This window comes from Neolamprologus brichardi, chromosome 23 (assembly GCF_056152115.1).
Source record: "Neolamprologus brichardi isolate AB-2024 chromosome 23, ASM5615211v1, whole genome shotgun sequence".
Lineage (NCBI taxonomy): Eukaryota > Metazoa > Chordata > Actinopteri > Cichliformes > Cichlidae > Neolamprologus > Neolamprologus brichardi.
In genome coordinates this window covers 10,102,434-10,122,724 of record NC_142125.1, presented here as the reverse complement: position 1 = coordinate 10,122,724, position 20,291 = coordinate 10,102,434, and the positions used below count along the sequence as shown (strand labels likewise).

Below are 20,291 nucleotides of genomic sequence, written 5' to 3'. Positions count from 1 at the left end.
ATTGTACTTACATTATAACCAATCCGGTCCTTTATCCCCACTTAAAATATTTTTACAGAACTATTGTAATATTTGCTGCCATTTCTACTGTCCTCTTGGTCAGCTTACTCTTACAAAAGACATTTTTAATGTTAATGAGATTGTTTTAAGTGCATAAATAAAGGTTACGTAAAAGTCACTGCCAAAAACTGATTGCGGCTTCTACCTTGTTACACGAATGTTGTTTGTGGCTCAAGATGACTTTATGTCATCCATAAGGGATGCATTTGACATATGTTTCACATATTATAGGCCAACACTTACTTATAGCAGTCTAAATACGAGCAATCAGTTTTTGGCAAATACCGGAAATCAGTTTTTGGCAGACAATCACTTTTTGGCACAACAGGGGCTTTTGACTGCGCTCCTCACCTGGTAAACAGGCGATATCAAGATAGCGCGTCCTCTTGTTGACCCGTAAACGAGCATTATCCGGGTCACTGCACGAACTAAAACATGGACTTGTTGTCTAGAAGCATCTTCAAGTACTCATTTTAGTCCTTGAACGTATTTCAGTGCTTTTTGTTTACTAGTGCCCGTGTGCCCTCTGCTGCTCATACGGATGCATTACCGCCATTTTCCTACGTAGATTCACAGAAAGTGGAATATTCAGTTTTTGTCCTTTTTTGTACCGACTGAGAAACGAGGTTTAACCATTTTAAAACAGTAACAAATAAAAACCGTAACTAATTTGAATTGTTTTTGCGCATGCTCAGTGCTACTTGTTTGTTGTGGAGGTGGGGCTAACACTGCGCGGTCCTGTAGGAATCAATGGAGGAGACAGCCATTTGTCTATAATGGCGCATTTAAGACATCCCCGGTGCTGTTAGCCTGTTCGCGGGTGGAAACCGCGGGCTGGAAGCAGACCGACAGGCCGCTTCGAGTTGTGCCCGTTCACGGGGACTGCAGCCCGGCTGACAGCGTCAACATGGCGCACTGGAGCACCTTCGAAAAGGAGAGTGAGAGAGAGACGAAGCGGCTGATCAGGTGTCTCAGCGGGATCGAGGATGAGGAGGACCAAAACTTCCAGCTGGCGCTCAAATTCGCCTGGTCCAACTTTAAGTGAGTTTTTACGGGTGTGTGAGGGAGCAGGCTGCTGCACACAGCGTCCTAACATCCGCCTCGTGTCTCCTCAGGTTTCATCGATATCTGGACACAGACAGCCACAAAGTGGAGCGCAGTGTCAGCGGGTGAGTGACTCCTTCAAAACAGTGAAGTCTGAGCAAACTAAACATGTGTATGTTCTCCTTCAGGGCTCTGCATGTCCTCCTGTCCCAGAATCCTCTTCTGTCACTGCACCCCTCTGCTTGTCCCCCTTCGCTACATCCACCAACCTCCCCTGAGTTCTTCTTCTTCTCCTCCTGCCTGGCAGCTCCATCGTCATCCTCCGCTCTTCGTATCCAGCTAACGTTATGGTATAGTGACAGTCTGCCCTGTTTTCCAGAATCTACGAGAAGCTCGTGGTGCACTCGGACCTACAGAAAGCAGAAAGCTGGATGAGACTGACTGAAGAATTCCTGAACTCACCTTTACCGAACACAGATGGGAAAAAGGTAGCGCACAGCTGTTTTCTGCTCTATCACAGACGGACACGCGATCAATACTCAGTGTTGGCATGCTGCATCATATTCTAGCATGAAACTTGTGAACGAGAGTCACAGGGGATTTTGGATGGATGAAGGTAATAAGTGTAAACTTGCAATCAATAAGCAATCACATTAGTCTTTTCAAGTCAAGTGGCTTCATTGTCATTCCCACCATGTGTCGTGGTACAGTACACAGTGAAGCGAGACAGCATTCCTCCAAGACCTTGGTGCTACATATATCAGACAATCAACACAAGACTACATAAAGTGTGCAAGAAACCAAAACAAAGACAGAACGATACAGACACAGCAGTGCAAGAGAAAAGTGCACAGTAATAAAGTGTGCGCTAGTTTTCTGACAGATTACGCAGCCCTAATGGGTCAGTATCACATGTTACACACACAGTTTTCTGGTGTGTCGGGCTCAAACATTGAAACATGACTGCAATGATGTGAGAATATCTCAGTGAAACGTGATCTGTGTTTCCTCAGACCGATGCACACTACAGCATACTGTCACTGCTGCTCTGCCTGTCGGGATCCCCCTCAAACACAGACTTCACAGAGCGACCCAGGCTGAAGGAGGCCGGTGAGAACCGCATTGTTCCCTTTATCTGTGACCAACTTGTCAACACATTCTGAATTCATTAATTCTGCTTTTCTCAGGTTGGAGTTGGAAACACAAACGGTACAAACAGAAGGTTTTTCACATATTCTTCCAAAGCAGTTTTTTTTCTCTCATTAAAAGTAGAACTTTTTAAACCAAAGCTTTGTTTTAGTGAATCCCACATTACAGATGCTAATGATGCTTTGACACCAGGATCAGATGAACAGATTCCAGTGAAGTCGTCACGGTCGCGCCCATGTTTCTGTTTCAGAGTCAGAGCGAAAGCTTCAGCAGCAGGAAATCTGCCCACCGTGTTTCGCTGCACAACATCAGTGCAGTGATTATAAGTTCACTTCATGTCAAAGGGCAGAAAGTTAAAAAATGATTTGTTTCCAGATAACCTTAGCACTTAGCCTTGAAGGCTAAAAATCACACAGTTTATGTTAATCTTTTCGTCTTATGTCTGCAGAACCGGAGGACAAGTTTGACTGGGCTAAATATCTGATGGAGGGCGAGGATGCAGACATGGGGCCGTACCCAGACACACCTGTGAGTCACCGAGCCAACCTTTATGAATGCAGAGCTGTTTCTGATTCTCTGATCGAAAACCCGGTGTCAGCGGGTTTTTGCTCAGGGTGATCTGGTGCAACTGTGGTGTGGTGCAACATGCACACCACACCACAGTCACATGACTTTAACATCATCACTAACCTGTCTTCACAAGCAGAAAAACAAAACTCATTTCTGACCCACAAGTACAAACCTAGAAAAGCTCCAACAAAGTCAGACGCTGAAAAAACCAAAAGAAAGTCACATTTTCTTCACTGTAGAACAGAAAAGGCTGTTTTGAATAAAACGTGAACTTGTGTTGAATCTGACGGCAGCGTCACGTCTGTAAAGTAGGAGAGGTCTGTGATGGTCTGTGAACTGAGGACAGCAGCTGGTCTGATCTGATTGAGGATTCCAGCTGCTCGGCAGTCCCGGCTCTGCTTCATCCTGTTTCACAACGCTCTAGATGTTGTCGGCCGGTCAGAGGTCTGGACTGCAGGTGGGCCAGACTCTTCTCCTCTGAAGCCATGCTGATGATTCTGACCTGAAATCAGTTTCTGCTTTGCCTTGGTCCATTTTAAAGAGGAGCCGGCGCCGTTTCTCGATCATGGTCACACGTGGCTTCGTGTCAGTATGACGAAGCTGTAACCAGCATGTGTGGATGGCACGCTGAGCTGCTCGCAGACGCTGGTTTATGGAAATATTCCTGAGCCGTGCAATGATTTATCACAGAGTGGTTTTTCTAATGCAGCGCTGCTGAAGGTCACAGTCATCAGCCTGTGCACAGAGATTCCTCCAGATCCTCCGAGTGTGCTGATGATGTCATGTTGTGTAGATGATGAGATGTTCACAGCGTGGACTGTGATGCTGAAATAGGTTGGTGAACCTCTGAGAAGCTCCGCCTCTCTGAGATGATCTTTTTCTACCTGATCACGTGACCGACCTGCTGCCAGCTCACCTTTGATCTTCTCTTTAGCACCGCTGACTTTCACACACTTTTGTTGCTCCGTCCCATATTTTAGGGCGTCGCTGTCGCCAAATTCCCCATGAGCTCAGATTCGTCACGAAGCAGTAAAATGTCTCTTTTTGAGTATTTACTGTGTTTTCTGTGCTCTATTGTGGATAAAATATGAGTTTATGAGATTTGCAGATCATTGCATTCTGCTTTTATATATTTTAGGAAGTGTCCTGGCTTGTATGGGCCTGGTTTTGTATTATACTGAGCACAGTAACTACAGCCGTATCACAGGTAAGCTGTGCCCATCAGTGTCTCCTGTTTCATAGGAGTGGTCTGAGGAGGAGAGCGAGGATGATGACAGTCAGCAGCCAATCAGCAGGGAGGACTCTGGGATCCAGCTGGACAGGACGCCTCAGGAGGACCAGGACAACGCCAACAAAACCGTTCCAGTCACGTGGACAGGTGCGAAGCAGTCACACAGCAGAAGGTGCAGGTCTTTACAACGTTTCCACCCAATGAGAGGCAGGAGCGCCTGGTTTGTTTCCTGTTCATCACAAAAGCTGAACAGAAAACGTTGATGTCACTACCCAGAATGCGCTGCAGTGTAAGCAACTCGAACATGGAGGGTGTTTTATTGTCACACTGAACCTTTTCCCCATGTTTCCTCTCAGTGGGGGAGCCTGACGCTAGGGCCTGGCTGGAGCAGCATCTGGTGACCCCGTACTGGGCACCGCACGCACCTCGTTTTCCCCACAGCCTGCATCTGCACTCCAACCTCCTCAATGTGTGGTGAGCTCATCCTCTCTGATAGTTAAAAATTAATATACAGTGTCCTACCTGTGGGGAGAACATTTGGACATGGAAGCCACCCCCCCAACGGAAGAGCTGGGAGAGCGATGTCTGGGTGCAGTTGGGGGAGGAGCTATAGTTTGAAATTATAGTATTTGGTGCTGATGCTGCATTTGTCCCCTCAGGGATCAGCACCTGTATAACACGGACCCGCTGTACCTGCCAGAAGAGAAGGCCTTCGTCACAGAGACGCAAGTAATTCGAGAAACGCTGTGGTAAGAGATGACGACAGTCGCCTGCAGGTCGCCACACGCTGAGATCAGGTTTGTGTTGAGAGTGGGTTCAGGGTCCTGCTGACTGTGTGAATTTGTTCCTGCAGGCTTCTCTCTGGGGTCAAGAAACACTTCATATTCCAGCAGCACGACGGAAAGGTGTCAGTCAGAAGCAATGTGGTGGTGACTCATCTGACCGGCGTGAGTTCACATCTGACGGACGTCACTGAGCACGTGCAATGCGGGCTGTAGTGAAATGGTTTTTCTCCTCTGTGCTGCAGAACTGCCTGCGCTCTGTCCTTGAGCACATCGCCGTCTATGGTCAGGCTGTGTTCAGGCTGCAGAGGTTCATCGACGAGGTGACGGGCCACAGCTCGGAGCCGGGCCCGCCGGGAACCGCGTCCACCTACGGCTCTAAGAAGGCCTCCGAGCCTCCCTTCAGGACCTACCAGGCCTTCGTGTGGGCACTCAACAAGTACTTCACAAGTTTCAAGGAGGAGCTTACCACGATCGAAAGGGAGCTCATATGCAACGGTAAGTCCAAGCTTGTTTAGGGATCACTGAGGCTTCCTGTTTTCGTGCTGGTTTTCTTGTTCTGTCATCCTGAGCCCGGCCGCCTTCGTTTGATTCCCAATCTGCGTCGTGTCTGTTTGCAGATGAGACAGTGACTCTGTCTGCAGTGCTGGAGCGGCTCAGCCCTCACCTGGCTCAGATCAAAGTGCTGCACAGGGTCTTTTGCACGGGTGTCGCCGAAGTGCCGCCCGCCACCCCCAACGTTGTGCGGGCTTCTCACCTGCTCAACACCCTCTATAAGGCCATCATCGAGTATGACAGCGTCGGCGAGGCATCGGAGCAGGCAGTGAGCACTCGTCGCGGGATACTGTGACATGGGGGCGATTTAGTGGAAGAAAACAAACGCATCTGCTCTCTCTGTCTGCCAGGTGGCGTTGTTGTTCTCCCTGTGGACGGAGACGGTCCGGCCGTATTTGGAGATCGTGGACGAGTGGATCGTTCATGGCCATCTGTTTGACCCTGCCAGAGAATTCATCATCCAGAGGTGCGCTGCAGAAACCGTGCGTGTGATGTGACGTCAGGAACGTTCTGTGGGCTGAGTTTCTTTCTCCGGCTGCAGGAACAAAGACGTGCCCGTGAATCACAGGGACTTCTGGTACGCCACCTACACGCTGTACAGCGTATCGGAGACTGTGGACAGCGAGGAGAAGCTGAATGACGCGGCCAGCGGGAGCTCCGGGGGGGATCAGGCCTCCGGGGGCAGACAGCTCACCATGGTGTCCTTCCTTAAACCTGTCCTCAAGCAGATTATCATGGCCGGGAAGTCCATGCAGCTGCTCAAGAATCTGGACTGCAAGGAGGCAGAGAAGTCGCAGCGAGCCTCCAGAGGTCAGTGCTTCGTTCTGTCTGTTTGTTTCAGTAAAGGAAGGCGCTGCATTGACCGGGTCAACACAAACCACAGATGGGGTTTTCTATGCTTCTGCTCTCCTGGATGTCTTCAGGGTTTGTTGAGTGCCATGCCTCTGCCGATGAGCTGACCCCACTAACCTGCGCTGTCTGTCCTGGATGTTTGCTTGCAGACGCAGAGAGGAAGAGTCTGCACACGCTTTTTCTGGAGTCCGTGCAGTCGCGCCTCTGCAGCCGAGAGGAGTCTCCGGCGGATGGTGTGACGGAGCAGCAATCCACAAGGAGGAGTCTGATCAAGATGCAGTCCATCATGGCGCGGCACCTCGAGATTGACGATGTCCATGACCCGCTGCTGGCCATCAACTTTGCCAGGTAATGCCAGAGTTCTTCTACAAGCCTCTGAGCAAATGTCCAGCGAGGATCAACAAAAAGTCAGGGATTCATCGCAGGATGAAGATGCAGATTGTCAGAAATGTAAGCTGTTCACGTCTTCGAAGAGAGGACAGCTCAGAGTTTGTCTTTAGCTCCCAACATGACAAACAAATTGTGATGTGAGATTTTCTGTTTTCCACTCCTCCGAGCTCTGCGCGGATATGAGCGAGATTTCTTTATTCCCGAGTCTGAGTGTGTTCTGTCTGCCCTCCTCTTCCTCAGACTGTACTTGGAGCAGAGCGACTTCCAGGAGTGTTTCTCCGGAGGGGATTTCAGCGTGGACCGTTCGTCCCAGTCGGTCACCTGCCAGACGTTTGAGCTCACATTGCGTTCCTGTCTCTACCCGCACATTGAGAGGAGGTACATTGAATGCTGTGGGAACCTGATGAAGACTCTGACAAAAGACTACAGGTAAGCACGGCTCTTCAGCGACGCTTTTCCTGTTTCCACAATGAGGGAAAGGGAAGCTTCTGAGCTCTGTGGCGTGTCTGCAGGTTGCTGGAATACCTTCAGGCGATGAGGAACTACTTCCTGCTTGAAGCTGGAGACACCATGTATGATTTTTACACGGCCATCTTTGACAAGGTGCAGGAGAAGGAGAGCTGGCAGCAGCCGTCGTTTCTGAACGTGCAGCTGCAGGAGGCGGTCGGACAGCGCTACCCGGAGGACAGCAGCAGGTACAGTGCACATTTGCTGTGACACAGTTCCTTATTTATGTTAGAATCAGTTTGATCAGGCATCTCTGTTTCCCAGGCTGTCGGTGTTTCTGGAGCCCATCGACGCTTCCAGGAAAAAACAGCCTGTGAACAACCTGGAAGTCCTCACACTGAGCTACAAGGTGAACACTGCAGTTTGTGCTTTGGTGTCTGTCGGTGTGTTGTTCAATCTGCCACCTGACGTTTCCTGGTGCGTGTCTGCACAGGTTCCCTGGCCCGTGGACATTGTGATCAGCTCTGAGTGTCAGAAGATCTACAACCAAGTGTTCCTCCTCCTGCTGCAGATCAAATGGGCCAAGTACAGTCTGGACACGCTTCGATTCAGTGGTACAAGCTCCACGTGAAGCTGAAAACTGAAAATAAGCCCGTTTCAGTCATTTCTCTGATAAATGGTTGTTACTCGTAGGTTTTACAGACGTCACTAAGAAGCTGGAGGGCGCCACAGCCGAGGAGGTCAAGGTCAAAGAGCGCGTGAACCAGCAGATCCACAGGATGTGTCTGCTCAGGGTCAAACTGATGCACTTTGTCAACAGCCTTCACAACTACATCATGACGAGGGTGAGGCAAGCCACCAAACTGACCTCCTGCAAACAGGAAGTGCACCCATGACATTCAATTCACTTCATTTTTATTCGCACAGCACCAAATCACAACAGCAGTCACCACAAGGTGCTTTATATTGTAAGGTAGACCCTACAATCAAATATACAGAGAAAAACCCAACAATCCTATGACCCCCTATGACCATGCCAATTGTGACAGTGGGAAGGAAAAATTCCCTTTTAACAGGAAGACACGTCCTGCAGAACCAGGCTCGGTGAGGATGAGGTGAGTCCTCACTGCACTCTCAGTTTGACCAACTCTGGCTCTTCATCTGCTTTGTGTCTCGGCAGATTCTGCACAGCACGGGACTCGAGTTTCAGCACCAAGTGCAGGAAGCCAAGGACTTGGACCAGCTCATCAAGATCCATTACAGATACCTGGCCACGATTCACGACCGTTGCCTGCTGAGGGAGAAGGTGAACTTTTATGATGGTGCCGTCACCACCAGTCTGACTGCTGACGCAATCAGCTGTAAAGAAGGTTCCTGTTTGTTTGAGATGATGAAAAAGCGTTCGTTCGTTTACACAATGAGCAGCTTGAGATGTTTCTCAGTTTTCCTTCTTTAGTACAAAAAATGCTGCTGCACCATCAGCACCGCTGCTTGTACTGACCTCACTGTAGTGTGTGATGGCGGGCAAGTAAATAAATTGGATCTGATAAGACAGTGATTCTCTATGTTTCCAGGAAAACACTGTACTGTGGGCAGGACCAAAACCTTCAGTGGGCCGAATCTCACTTTGGCTCCCTGCTCAGACTCACCTGTTTCTACATGTTGTCTTTTCTCAGGTCAGTTTTGTGAAGGAGGCGATAATGAAGGTTCTGAATCTTGTGCTCATCTTCTCGGACAGATGGCAGGCTGGAGCCTGGAAGTAAGAGTGATGTGTCTATTCAGTGGTGTTGATGTGACAGTTGTGTGCATCCAGGTACAGAGACGACACACCAGCTCTGCAGCTAAATGTTGTTTCTCTTTCAGGATCGAGTCCATCGATAAAATGGAATCTGATTTCAAAAACTGCCACATGTTCCTTGTGACGATCCTCAATAAGGCGGTGTGCCGGGGCTCCTTCCCTCACTGTGAGTCTGTCGTCTGGGTGATGATGTCATACGCAGTGATTGTGTACGGTGGTCCAAAGGTGCAGAACATCCGACTTGGAAAAGCTTAAATGTAAAATGGGTCGGCGCTTCGAGGCTGTTGTCTCCTGCAATCTGATCCTTCGAGGTCAATTTAACAGGATATGAAAGTAATAAATGAGAAATAGGATGTTTGTGCTGGTCATCCTGTCAGCACACAGGATTGAATAATTGAAAACCTTTCCAGTTAGTGAAATATGTGTTTGGCACCTCTGGGCCACCGTAGCTGTCCGGTGTGTTGTTGTATGCTGTGAGCAGAGAGGAGCTGATGACGTCTGTCTCTCTTGTTGTGCAGTGGAGTCTCTGGCGCTCTCTCTGATGGCGGGGTTCGAGCAGTGCTGACGAGCCGGACACGAGCACGCTCTGTGATGATATCATTGTCTGCTCAGACCGGCCTGCTGCTTCTCCACAAATTTCATGAATGCTTGTATTTTAATATTAATAACGTCTGTGACGAGGCAGAATAAAGATGATGTGACAATATGTGCTGACATTTGACTCCGTTATTCACTTTACGTTGTGTAAAGGACCGTGACCCGGCACACTGGGTTTTTTAATTGATTTTGCACTCATGTACAACGTCCTAGTTTAGCGCACACACACACAATCGCCAGCTGTCTGTATACTCTCTCACTTCGGTCTCCGCCCTCACTTTACGAAGGGAGGAACCCCGTTAGTTTAATCATGTCCACCTGTCCCTCCAACCTCCCTGCATCACCCCTCCCCTGCAGCTGAGCCAAGGACCACAGCTCTGCCACACATTGATAATAAATATTAATTATTGGCACTGACAGATTAATTGTTCATTGCACGTATAAACTGAGGAGGTCTCAGAAGCTGCTGCTGTTGGAGCAGAAGAATGGGGAGGGTTGCCTCAGGAAGAGCGTGCAGTGTAAAATATTTGTCAAATCAAATGGCCAAATTAACGGCACACAGCGAGACTGAGGCCTTCAGCAAGGAGGCTCTGCACACAGAGGAGGTTCACAGTAATTCGGCTACGAATGTCACAAACAACTGGCATTACTACACAACTAGCAGGAAAACCACACAGGCGTTGTAATTTAAATGTATACAGATAAAGGTACAAAGCGCTGTACAAAGAAATCAAAACAAAACAGCAAAACAAAACCATAATAGAAATGGTAAAAAAAAAAAAAAAAAAAATGGCCCAGAAGTTTTCCACTACTTTTTAAAAGACTGCACAGTAACTTGATCGTGGACAGGCCTTGTGTGCAACTAACTGCTCAATTGTACATTCTTATGCTTCTAACTGTAGAAACTGATGACCCTGTAGAGATAAGATCTGATTAATGTGATGACACTCTGCACTAGTGAGTATGGTTGTATGTGTATTTGTACATGTGTGTGCATGTCTATTGTAACCCAGTTCCTAAAATCATCTCAAACAAAAGAGAAGAAAAAGTAAAACATTTAATGTTCATTGTTTCTGTTCTTAGTGTCCTTGTTTAATGAAAGTGAAACGGGATCATTATATTTACTTAAACAAAAAAAAGGGACACAGATTTATATATTTGTTCTGGTTAAACAAGGGTTAAGTTTCTCCGAGGGTTGATGAGCTCTGATCAGAGCCTATTGTTTTACTCCACTTCTCGCGTGTCAGCCAATCGGTGAAGCTCTTGGCAGCTCTTGTCCCTCCTTAGTTCCACGTCCCAAGTTTTCAGTCTCTTGCTTCTACAGCCGAACAGAGCAGGCAGACTTTTTTTTAAGAACTTTATTTATAAACAACAGTATAACATACAAGGCACCATCATTAATCCGAATATGCAATATCCTCGGTTGAGCGTTACAACGAGAAAAGAGGAAGAAAGAAACAAAAAACAAACAAAACAAAACAAAAAACAATAAACACAAAGCCAAAAGAGTTAACAAAAAAGAAAGAACAGTCATTGAAGGATTTGAAACCAGAGGCAAAAATCAATATGAACAAAAAAGAGCAGTCATGATCATTAAATAGGGAGGTTTCTTTTTTAACATAGATTAAACTTGTTAAACAATACAACAAGTTTATGAGCTTTTTTCTTATTCACAAGTTTCAGCGATTATCCCAGAGTTTAAAGTCATTCAGCCATCTGTTTATACATGGTTTAGCTTTAAAATGATGAATGAAATTGTGAATAAAAAATTGTTCCAGTAACAAAAACGTCCTAATCAACAAGTCAAAATCTGCATTCTCAGCAAGGATTCCAAATTTTATTACTGTCACCGTCAAATGTGGTAACTGAATTCTCCTGGACTGTAGCCAGCTCCACATGTCAATCCAGAAGGAGTGCACTGATTCACAGTAGAAAAACAAGTGATCCAGACTTTCAATATCATTTTCACAAAATATGCAGGCGTTCACATCTAAGTTAAATTTCCGTCTTAAGAATTCATTGTTTGGATAAACCTCATTTATGATTTTAAAGTTAACCTCTTTTACTTTAGGGGAAAGAGGAAGTGAGATATACTTTCTTCTTATCGCCTTAACCTCCATGGTCTCAAATTCTTTAAGAATATAATTTCCTTTAACCGGATTAGGGCAAATTTCATTTATCAAATATCAAATGTTTGTAAACCTGCTGTCACCAAATTCAACTCCAGCTATGCAGAGCTGTCTCAGTCCAGGAGAAATATTTGAGTGCACAATATCTTCTTTCATCATTGATCTCAAAGGGACTGGGATGGCTTTTATTAGGGATTTATATCTCTTAGCAGTAGATCTTACATCAAATTTCTCACAAAATGTCTCATGTTTTAATAAGACCCCATTCCTTTAGATCTCCATTCATCTATGTACACAGATTTCCTACACAGACGGATATACCTGTTGTTCCATATAGGGGTATTGTGAGGAGTAAAGTTATGTTTATAGATTCATTTCCAGTAGAGAAGGACCTGCTGATGGAAAGCTGAGAGTTGAGCAGGCGGACTAAAACTTTGTTATCGAGGGCAGAGCGAAACCAGAAGGGTTACTGAGATGTGGCTTCACGTAAATGCTGAGCATCCACTTGACAGCGGTCAGGTTTTTGTATGGGACGAATCCAAAGACCAGGTCAGGGATTCCAGAACCCAGAGTGTTCCAGTGTTCACTGGATGGCGAGCCAACCCAAGATCCTAGGAGACGATATACATATACACGCACACTCAAAAACACACAAAATTCTTTTAAAAGGCTTAACATCACTAAAGTACTTTTAAGCCACACAACTGTGTTTGTCTGATTTCTCTGCCATAGTAATAGTAGTAGTAGTAGAATAGTTTTTAATTTATTTCTTGCGTATTTCCACAACTCCTATCAAGAACACATTCTGAGTGTGCGTGTACATAGAACCTCAGCTACCATTGTATATATTGTATTATCTTATTTATTTTGTATTTCTTGACTTTATATTCTGGTATACTCTTTGTATTCTTCTATTATCTGTACCTGAGCTGTGGTAATGCACAAATTTCCCCACCGCGGGATCAATAAAGTCTTATCTTTTATTTAAACTTGCTTTTGGTTGATTTTTATTTTTAGGTTTTAGCTTCTGTGAAGCACTTTGTGATTTTTATCTTGAAATGGGGCTATATAAATAAAGTTTTACTTACTTTTTACTTACTTATCTTATCTTACCTTATCTGGACAGGTGCACAAACGGCAGCTTGGTGATGTCATGATGCTGAACCGTCTTTAAATAAACAACAAATCATTTTTATTATTAATAATGGATAAAAACTGTGGAACGTGGCTGTAAAAACCAGAAAAGGATTGATAAATCAATTTGTTGTTCATTAGCTCTCCTGATCGTGGCGCCATCACACCTGTATGACTGCGGGAAGCAGCAGAAGAAGAGAGACCGGCGCTGCGCACTGATTGGCTGCAGAGAGGGGCGTGCGGCGGAGCACAGAGATGGCAGCGGTGACCAGAGGCTCTCTCGGCGCGTTCAGGCGGCTGCTGGTGAGCAAATACAAGCTTCGTGTTCTCCTCAAAGGCTCTGAAAGCGCTTAATGCTGACCTGCGGCTAATGCTAACGGAGAGTGTGCGCAACGTCACCAAGTTCAGTGCATTAGCATAGCTAGCCAATGGGCTAGCTGATGCTAACCCTAATGGAATGAGACACCCTCTGAGCTAGCATGCTGTGGCTAACATCTAACAACTGCGACTGTTCCCTGACGGTTAGGAGCTGTTTCCGGGTCAGGGTCTGAGTCAGAACCAGAACCGGCTGTGTACGGGTTCTGGTTCTCACTCAGATCTGAGCTCAGTAATTTCCAGGGTTTGTCCTGCAGGTGAAACTTGCTTTACCTGCTGCCACCAGGACAGCTGTTTGTTCCAGACGTCAGGAGCGGATGTGGTTTCAAACGACGGAAACGACGTGATTGACAGGTGGTCCTCCAGTGATGGGGATAACTTTCAAAGCGAACTTTCTGTCTTATTTAGTGAGAAGTGATATGGGACTGAGAAGTGACATGGGAGTGAGTCAGCTTCGAGAAATTTAGAGGAAACCTGTAATAAGAAAAAAAGAAAAAAGGCCTGAGCAGGGTTTCTGTCAGCGAGTGACAGCCTGTAGGCCATTTCCCATCATCCCCCACTTCCTGAAAGTGTCAAAGTCAAGCTCAGCATTATTTTCAGTGACTAAATCAGTGTAAACGTACTCTGTTTCCTCATTTTCATGCAGATGAGGAAACATAGATCTGGTGCCACGGTGTCAAAGGCATGTGTGGTGTTTTTATTGGCTGGGATTTTTTCTCTGTTAGGGTTACATCGCCACCTTGTTTAAAATAACGCCTGTATGCATCTTTATTAGAAGCTGAAGGAGTTTCATGTTTGAGTTTCAGAGTGCTGGTGCTGGTCTGACATTTAGGACCTGAAGGAAGAACCATCAGGCCCTGAATATTAGGGGGCGTGGCTTTGAAGCACCTGTGTGTTGGCTGTCCAGGTGACCTCTGTTATCTGCTCTTTTCCCATCAGCTGAGTCAGCAGAGCCGCAGATGTTTCCAGCTGCAGAGCTTCAGATGCGACAGGACTCTGCAGCCAATAACCTTCAGGTGTGACAGGAATCTCCAGGTGTTCAGCTGCAGAGGGCTGCATGTCGCTGTGGGTAAGTCCAGACCGGCAGCACCTGAGTCCTGGCCTCTTCTGATCTCTCTACTATTGCCATGGAGATCTGTATCATGGTGAACTGTTCTGGGTTTTCAGCTGTGTGATGGACTCTGGGAGACTTGAGGCAGATCGCTCATGGTGGTGTACGCTGACCTCCATCAGCAGATTGTTTTGTCCCTCTCTGATAATGTCACTGTTTTGTTTTGTCCGGCAGTGAATCAAGGACCTATCGTGCAGTTCAAACTGTCTGACATCGGTGAGGGAATCATGGAGGTGACGGTCAAGGAGTGGTACGTGACCCCCCCCGAACATAAGAGTCCATCAGCTCTGTAACCTGTGATGAAGTATAGCTTGTTAACTCGTTACACTCCAGTTTGTTCATGTAAATGGAGAGTCCTCTTCACACACTAAGGTTAAATATGGAGTTCAACAGGGTGCAGTGCTAGGACCAGTTCTGTTTACATTATACATGCTTCCCTTAGGTAGTATCATCAGAAGGCATAGCATCCATTTTCACTGCTATGCAGATGACATCCAACTTTATCTATCCATTAGGCCAGATAACACACACCAATTAGTTAAACTGCAGGAATGTCAGGAAGACCTAAAGCCCTGGATGACCTCTAATTTTCTGAATTCAGATAAAACTGAGGTTATTGTACTTGGGACAGAAAATCTTAGAAATATGGCCTCCAGTAACACTGTGAGGAATCTTTGAGTCAGACCAAGATATGTCCTTGTGCATATTCAGTTCTTGTGATTTACAAGTGCATAAATAAAACTGGATTCCTCTGGCAGGTACGTAAAGGAAGGAGACAAAGTTTCTCAGTTTGACAGCATCTGTGAGGTTCAGAGCGACAAGGCATCGGTCACCATTACCAGCCGCTATGATGGGGTCATCAAAAAGCTTTACTACGATGTAGATGCCACGGCCTTTGTGGGAAAACCTCTGGTGGATATCGAGACAGAGTCTGGCTCAGGTGAGACATCAGCAGATCTTTGCTCGTCTGCCTGTCCAAGTTCACGCCTGAAAGTCTCACTGCTGTTATCCTTCAGAGGTGATCCAGGAGGAGGACGTGGTAGAGACGCCCGCCATGGCTCAAGAAGAACACACCCACCAGGAGATCAAAGGTCACAAGACGCAGGCCACGCCTGCAGTCAGACGCCTCGCCATTGAGAACAATGTAAGTGTGATTCCTATTTGTCCCCATCGGGTTGTCCCAGTCTGTCCCACTGTGTTCCCAGTTGAGGTGTCGCTTTGTCCTCAGATAAAGCTCAGTGAGGTGGTGGGGACTGGCAAAGATGGGCGGATCCTGAAGGAGGACATCCTGAACTTCCTGGCGAAGCAAACAGGAGCCATCTTGCCTCCGGCACCTTTCCAGGAGATCCAGACTCCACCCCCGGCCCCTGCTGCTGCTCCTGCTGCTGCCAAGCCTGTGAGCACTAAGGCGGCTGTGAAACCTCCACCCGCTACTCCTAAACCTGTCTTCACTGGCAAGGACGTGACGGAGCCCCTCAAAGGTCAGAGATTGCTGTCACGCCAAAGTGTCGCGCTGTTCATTGCGAGCCTTGCATGTCATCTCTTTTCTCTGTAAACATTCTGATTGGTTCTTCAGGTGTCCAGAAAGCGATGGTGAAGACGATGACTGTGGCGCTGAAGATTCCTCACTTCGGTTACTGTGACGAGGTTGATCTGAGTCGCCTGGTGGCTTTGAGGTCAGAGCTGAAACCTCTCGCAGAGAGTCGTGGTGTCAGACTGAGCTACATGCCCTTCTTCATCAAGGTTGGGGATTAAGGCGCCATTCACGAGCTGCCGATCGATCCCATGTTTGGTATTGAAGTTAATGCTGTGCTCTCATTGGCTCAGGCTGCCTCCCTCGGTCTCCACCACTTCCCGATCCTCAATGCCTCGGTGGATGAGGACTGCCAGAACATCACCTACAAGGTAAGAGCACGCTCTGAGCCGGCTTTGCTTCCCTGGCTGCTCAGTGGCGTCATTAGTGCTGATGGTGGTGTTTCATGTGATTCAGGCGTCCCACAACATCGGCCTGGCAATGGACACGAGTCAGGGTCTGCTGGTTCCCAACGTGAAGAATGTCCAGCTGCTCAGCGTGTTAGAGATTGCCCTTGAGTTGAACCGTCTGCAGGTGCTCGGAGCATCGGGTCAGCTGGGCACTGCCGACCTGATGGGGGGCACTTTCACGCTGTCCAACATTGGATCTGTGAGTCTGACAACAACAGCGACACAAAATATCTCAACAGTGCTGAGAGTAGCTGCACTGACCTCACTCTGCTTGCTGTGTTCGAACCAGATTGGAGGCACGTACGCCAAGCCCGTGATCCTCCCACCCGAGGTCGCCATCGGCGCGCTAGGAAAGATCCAGGTGAGCCGTGGTCAGGCCAAACACACAGCACAGACAGACTCGGGTGTATTTTAGTTTACTATGAGAGGAAAAAGGGTGAATAGCACAAGATATCAAGGATCGCAATAAAGAACAAGAAGATGGTCTAAAGTGTACCTCACCTTGACTCTGATTACCTGTTCTGTTTTAATATCTTCAAGAATATAAAACATTTGACCTGGTTTGTAAAATATTAAATATGAATTTACTTTATAAATTCATATAAATATTTATAAATATTTTATAAATTATTTAAATCAGTGTCTTCAGGAGAATGATGTTCTCTGGCTTTCGGAGGAGGGTTTTGTTCCTCACACTGAACAATAAACTGTTATTTTGTTCAGAGGAAGGAAAACTTACTAAGGTGTGTCTGTGGTTTCTTCGTGAATCACAACAGAAAGTTAAACCGGACCGTCTGACTATCAGGTGACTGTTCAATCAGCTGGCAGGCTCTGAGCATGCTCAGATACCCACCTGATGTTCCTCTTTCTTCTGTGAAACTGCAGGAGATGGCGCATGGACCATAATTCAGGAGTTTATCCATTCAGCTACGCTGTTACCTGCTGCTTAGGAAGTGGCATTACAGAGCAGCTGTTTGTTTTTTAACACGGCTTGCTGACTTCCTGTCTGTCTGTCCAGGTGCTGCCGAGGTTCGACGCTGCCGGTCAGGTAGTCCCAGCTCACATCATGAAGGTCAGCTGGTCAGCGGATCACCGCATTATCGACGGCGCCACCATGTGTCGCTTCTCCAACCTGTGGAGGGAGTACCTAGAGAACCCGGCCAGCATGGTGCTGGACCTCAAATAAACAGTTTCCCAATCAGCCCCGGGGAGGGCGGGACACCACGCTAACAGACCTCGCTGCTCCGCCTCCTTCTCCTCTCCCTGCCTTCACTTCCTGTTTCTGTCTGAGGCCTTAATGCCAACTGTCATTTCCTTGTTGCCTTTAAGCAAGGCACTGTGAGGAGAGGAGAAGGGGTCAGCCTATCAGAGGGCACGCACACACACACATACACACAGTGTGAACTGGGGTCATGATTGTGGGTTCTGCAGGTCCAGTCTGGTGGAAATGACCAGAAACAGGAAGTGAGTTCCTGTCGAGTTCCTGTTCCTGCTCTGGAGCCTCAGGAAATAAATCGAGACAATTTGCCTTTTTTTAAATTAATGCAGGCTACAGCATTTTAATGCATTAAAATCACAGACTGTATATAAAAGATGGCTACCATGCTATCACCCAGCAGTTAGTGACACCTTAAATTGGGTTTTTAACAATCACCATTAATCACATGAAGCCCCGCCCTAAATCCTTACTTGCTTCCTGCTCCTTTACTACTCTAATTAGACCGTCTCCTCCGAAATTAACTTCCTGTTTTCTTCACCAAAACACACCAGGACCATGAGCTGAGAGATCATACTCTCATAGACCTCAGGCAAGTCACCCACTGCTGGATGGTAGAGAGAATGCAGGTTTAAATTCTCTGTCCATCTTTTATATACAGTCAGACGCTGCAGAGCAGTTGTTGTCTGGTGTCCAGGTGAGATGCTCAAGTCTGAGATGAGCTGGAAGATGAGGGGAAACACCTGTAGCTGCACAGTGAGCGTGTCAGATGGTTTCACTCAAAGTTGAGAGCAGTTTAAATAAACTCATGTGATCATGATGTCATCCACAGAATCTCACCTGCAGACACCTGATGTCCTGTCACTGTTAAATAATAATATTCATTTTCACTCTGTCTGAATTTCCTCCGCCGAGGCCCAGTTTTAACACGGGCTGTTCCATCTTGCCCACACGAAGCCCGACCCACCGGGTTCAGGTTAAACCTGCAGACTGCGTCTGCACGTACGCTTACCCTCGGAGGAGGTGACTCGATGGTTTGTAGCTGCCCTGAAACTCTAAAATCCTGAGCATTAAACTCCACATATTCATGTACTGCGAAGTCATGTGACCAAGCGTGATCAAAGCAAATGTTGCTGGATCGGATCGTGCTCGTGTCAGTTGGATCAGTCAGGCAAACTCCTTGCTGATCTCAATACGTGGATCCAGGTAGTTGTTGTTTAAAACAAACGCAGGCCCCGTCGGTCGGATGGTGATGGCGGTTTTCTCTGCTGCTGAGCAATCCGTGGTGTGCTCACATCATCGCGGCGGTTTGTGAGCAGTGCCATGGTGTTTTTAGTTCATTTTGTCAATCTGGTTCTGTTTGATTTTAAAATCCTCCTCACAGTCCCGCTCATGAGCCTTGACCACGTTTGAATTGTGACCAATGCAGGAAACTGTTGGTATCATGCAAGCGCACCAGTGGGAATGACAGTTATTGTCAGTGAGGAGGGGGGGTTTGACACCATTAACCCTCTGAAGCTGCTGCTGTGGAGCTCTTCCTGTTGACCTGACTCCGTTATTTTTGCTCGTCGTATTTATTAGTGACTGTTACTGCAGATCTCACTGAGAGTCTGCCAGCTGTTAAACTCCATCTTCTCAGCATCTAGAGCGTGGACACAGCCGATAATCTGAGATTAGAGTTGAAATTAAGGATTATGGTTTGTTTTAAATGTAAATGGTGTTATGTGGGGTTTTCTTTTCCCTCCTCCTGCACAGCTTCACACTGCACTGGATCTTTTATTTCGGGAAGTTCTTTGTGCTTTCAAAAATAGTAAGAATTTCCTTTGTTATATCAGGTTTATAAGGCTGAATTAGGTTAAATTCTCTCGGTAACACCAGTCCGGACCTTCATTATGTGTCTCGGGCAGAAGCGCGCCGACTCTGGACATCAGAGCAGGATGCTGATTTCAATTAAACCTCGGCTATAACCCGATAACTATATCTGAGGTGATGGAGCCATGATGTAGCGCTGCAGAGCTGTTGGTCGGTCCTCCTGGACTTCCTCGCTGTCCTGGTGGCTGCTGGGTAAAGAGCACGGTGTCGGGTTATGTTGGTGTCACGTCGTCTTCTTTTTGTTAGCGTCGTCGGTTTTAGCGACAGATGAAATGTAAACGTGTAAAAAGTGTTTTGTATGTTTGGGAGTGGGTCAGATTCAAAATGTGTGAAACTCAATAAAACCTCTGAATACAGCTGAACACGACTCGCTGTGTGTGTGTGTGTGAGAGAGCGAGTGTGTGTGTGTGAGAGAGCGAGTGTGTGTGTGTGAGAGAGCGAGTGTGTGTGTGTGAGAGAGCGAGTGTGTGTGTGTGAGAGAGCGAGTGTGTGTGTGTGTGTGAGAGAGCGAGTGTGTGTGTGTGTGTGTGAGAGAGCGAGTGTGTGTGTGTGTGTGTGTGAGAGAGCGAGTGTGTGTGTGTGTGTGTGAGAGAGCGAGCGAGTGTGTGTGTGTGAGAGAGCGAGCGAGTGTGTGTGAGAGAGCGAGCGAGCGTGTGTGTGTGAGAGAGCGAGCGAGTGTGTGTGTGTGTGTGTGTGTGAGAGAGCGCGAGCGAGTGTGTGTGTGTGTGTGTGAGTGAGAGAGCGCGAGCGAGTGTGTGTGTGTGTGTGTGAGAGAGAGCGCGAGCGAGTGTGTGTGTGTGTGTGAGAGAGAGCGCGAGCGAGTGTGTGTGTGTGTGTGTGAGAGAGAGCGCGAGCGAGTGTGTGTGTGTGTGAGAGAGAGCGCGAGCGAGTGTGTGTGTGTGTGTGTGTGAGAGAGAGCGCGAGCGAGTGTGTGTGTGTGTGTGTGAGAGAGAGCGCGAGCGAGTGTGTGTGTGTGTGTGTGTGAGAGAGAGCGCG

The 20,291-nt window shown here is 47.2% G+C and overlaps 2 protein-coding genes across 2 annotated transcripts; both read left to right on the top strand.

The window, feature by feature from the left end:
* Positions 1 to 577: 577 nt before the first annotated feature.
* Positions 578 to 9,584, top strand: tubgcp5 (tubulin gamma complex component 5). The gene is made up of 23 exons (XM_087835704.1): positions 578 to 1,101; positions 1,176 to 1,229; positions 1,484 to 1,592; positions 2,118 to 2,214; positions 2,702 to 2,781; positions 4,066 to 4,201; positions 4,411 to 4,528; positions 4,714 to 4,803; positions 4,908 to 5,001; positions 5,082 to 5,334; positions 5,457 to 5,659; positions 5,742 to 5,857; positions 5,933 to 6,201; positions 6,393 to 6,591; positions 6,874 to 7,062; positions 7,146 to 7,328; positions 7,405 to 7,489; positions 7,574 to 7,694; positions 7,774 to 7,925; positions 8,261 to 8,386; positions 8,757 to 8,839; positions 8,944 to 9,044; positions 9,397 to 9,584. The coding sequence occupies exons 1-23, from the start codon at positions 968 to 970 to the stop codon at positions 9,441 to 9,443; spliced, it is 3,039 nt and encodes a 1,012-aa protein (XP_087691830.1). The 5' UTR covers positions 578 to 967; the 3' UTR covers positions 9,444 to 9,584.
* Positions 9,585 to 12,948: 3,364 nt separating this feature from the next.
* Positions 12,949 to 19,651, top strand: dbt (dihydrolipoamide branched chain transacylase E2). Its single transcript, XM_006790283.3, has 11 exons — positions 12,949 to 13,041; positions 14,053 to 14,182; positions 14,399 to 14,474; positions 14,983 to 15,164; positions 15,241 to 15,368; positions 15,453 to 15,705; positions 15,801 to 15,967; positions 16,052 to 16,129; positions 16,215 to 16,406; positions 16,497 to 16,568; positions 17,226 to 19,651. Exons 1-11 carry the CDS (start codon positions 12,994 to 12,996, stop codon positions 17,391 to 17,393), a joined length of 1,494 nt encoding a protein of 497 aa, XP_006790346.1. The 5' UTR covers positions 12,949 to 12,993; the 3' UTR covers positions 17,394 to 19,651.
* Positions 19,652 to 20,291: the final 640 nt, after the last annotated feature.

Coding starts and splice junctions, on each gene's coding strand:
- dbt (XM_006790283.3), top strand. CDS start 12,994: ATGGCAGCGGTGACCAGAGGCTCTCTCGGCGCGTTCAGGCGGCTGCTG. Junction 14,183..14,398: donor AGGGCTGCATGTCGCTGTGG/GTAAGTCCAGAC, acceptor TTTGTCCGGCAG/TGAATCAAGGACCTATCGTG. Junction 16,569..17,225: donor GCGCGCTAGGAAAGATCCAG/GTGAGCCGTGGT, acceptor CTGTCTGTCCAG/GTGCTGCCGAGGTTCGACGC.
- tubgcp5 (XM_087835704.1), top strand. CDS start 968: ATGGCGCACTGGAGCACCTTCGAAAAGGAGAGTGAGAGAGAGACGAAG. Junction 5,002..5,081: donor TGGTGACTCATCTGACCGGC/GTGAGTTCACAT, acceptor TCTGTGCTGCAG/AACTGCCTGCGCTCTGTCCT. Junction 8,387..8,756: donor GTTGCCTGCTGAGGGAGAAG/GTGAACTTTTAT, acceptor GTCTTTTCTCAG/GTCAGTTTTGTGAAGGAGGC.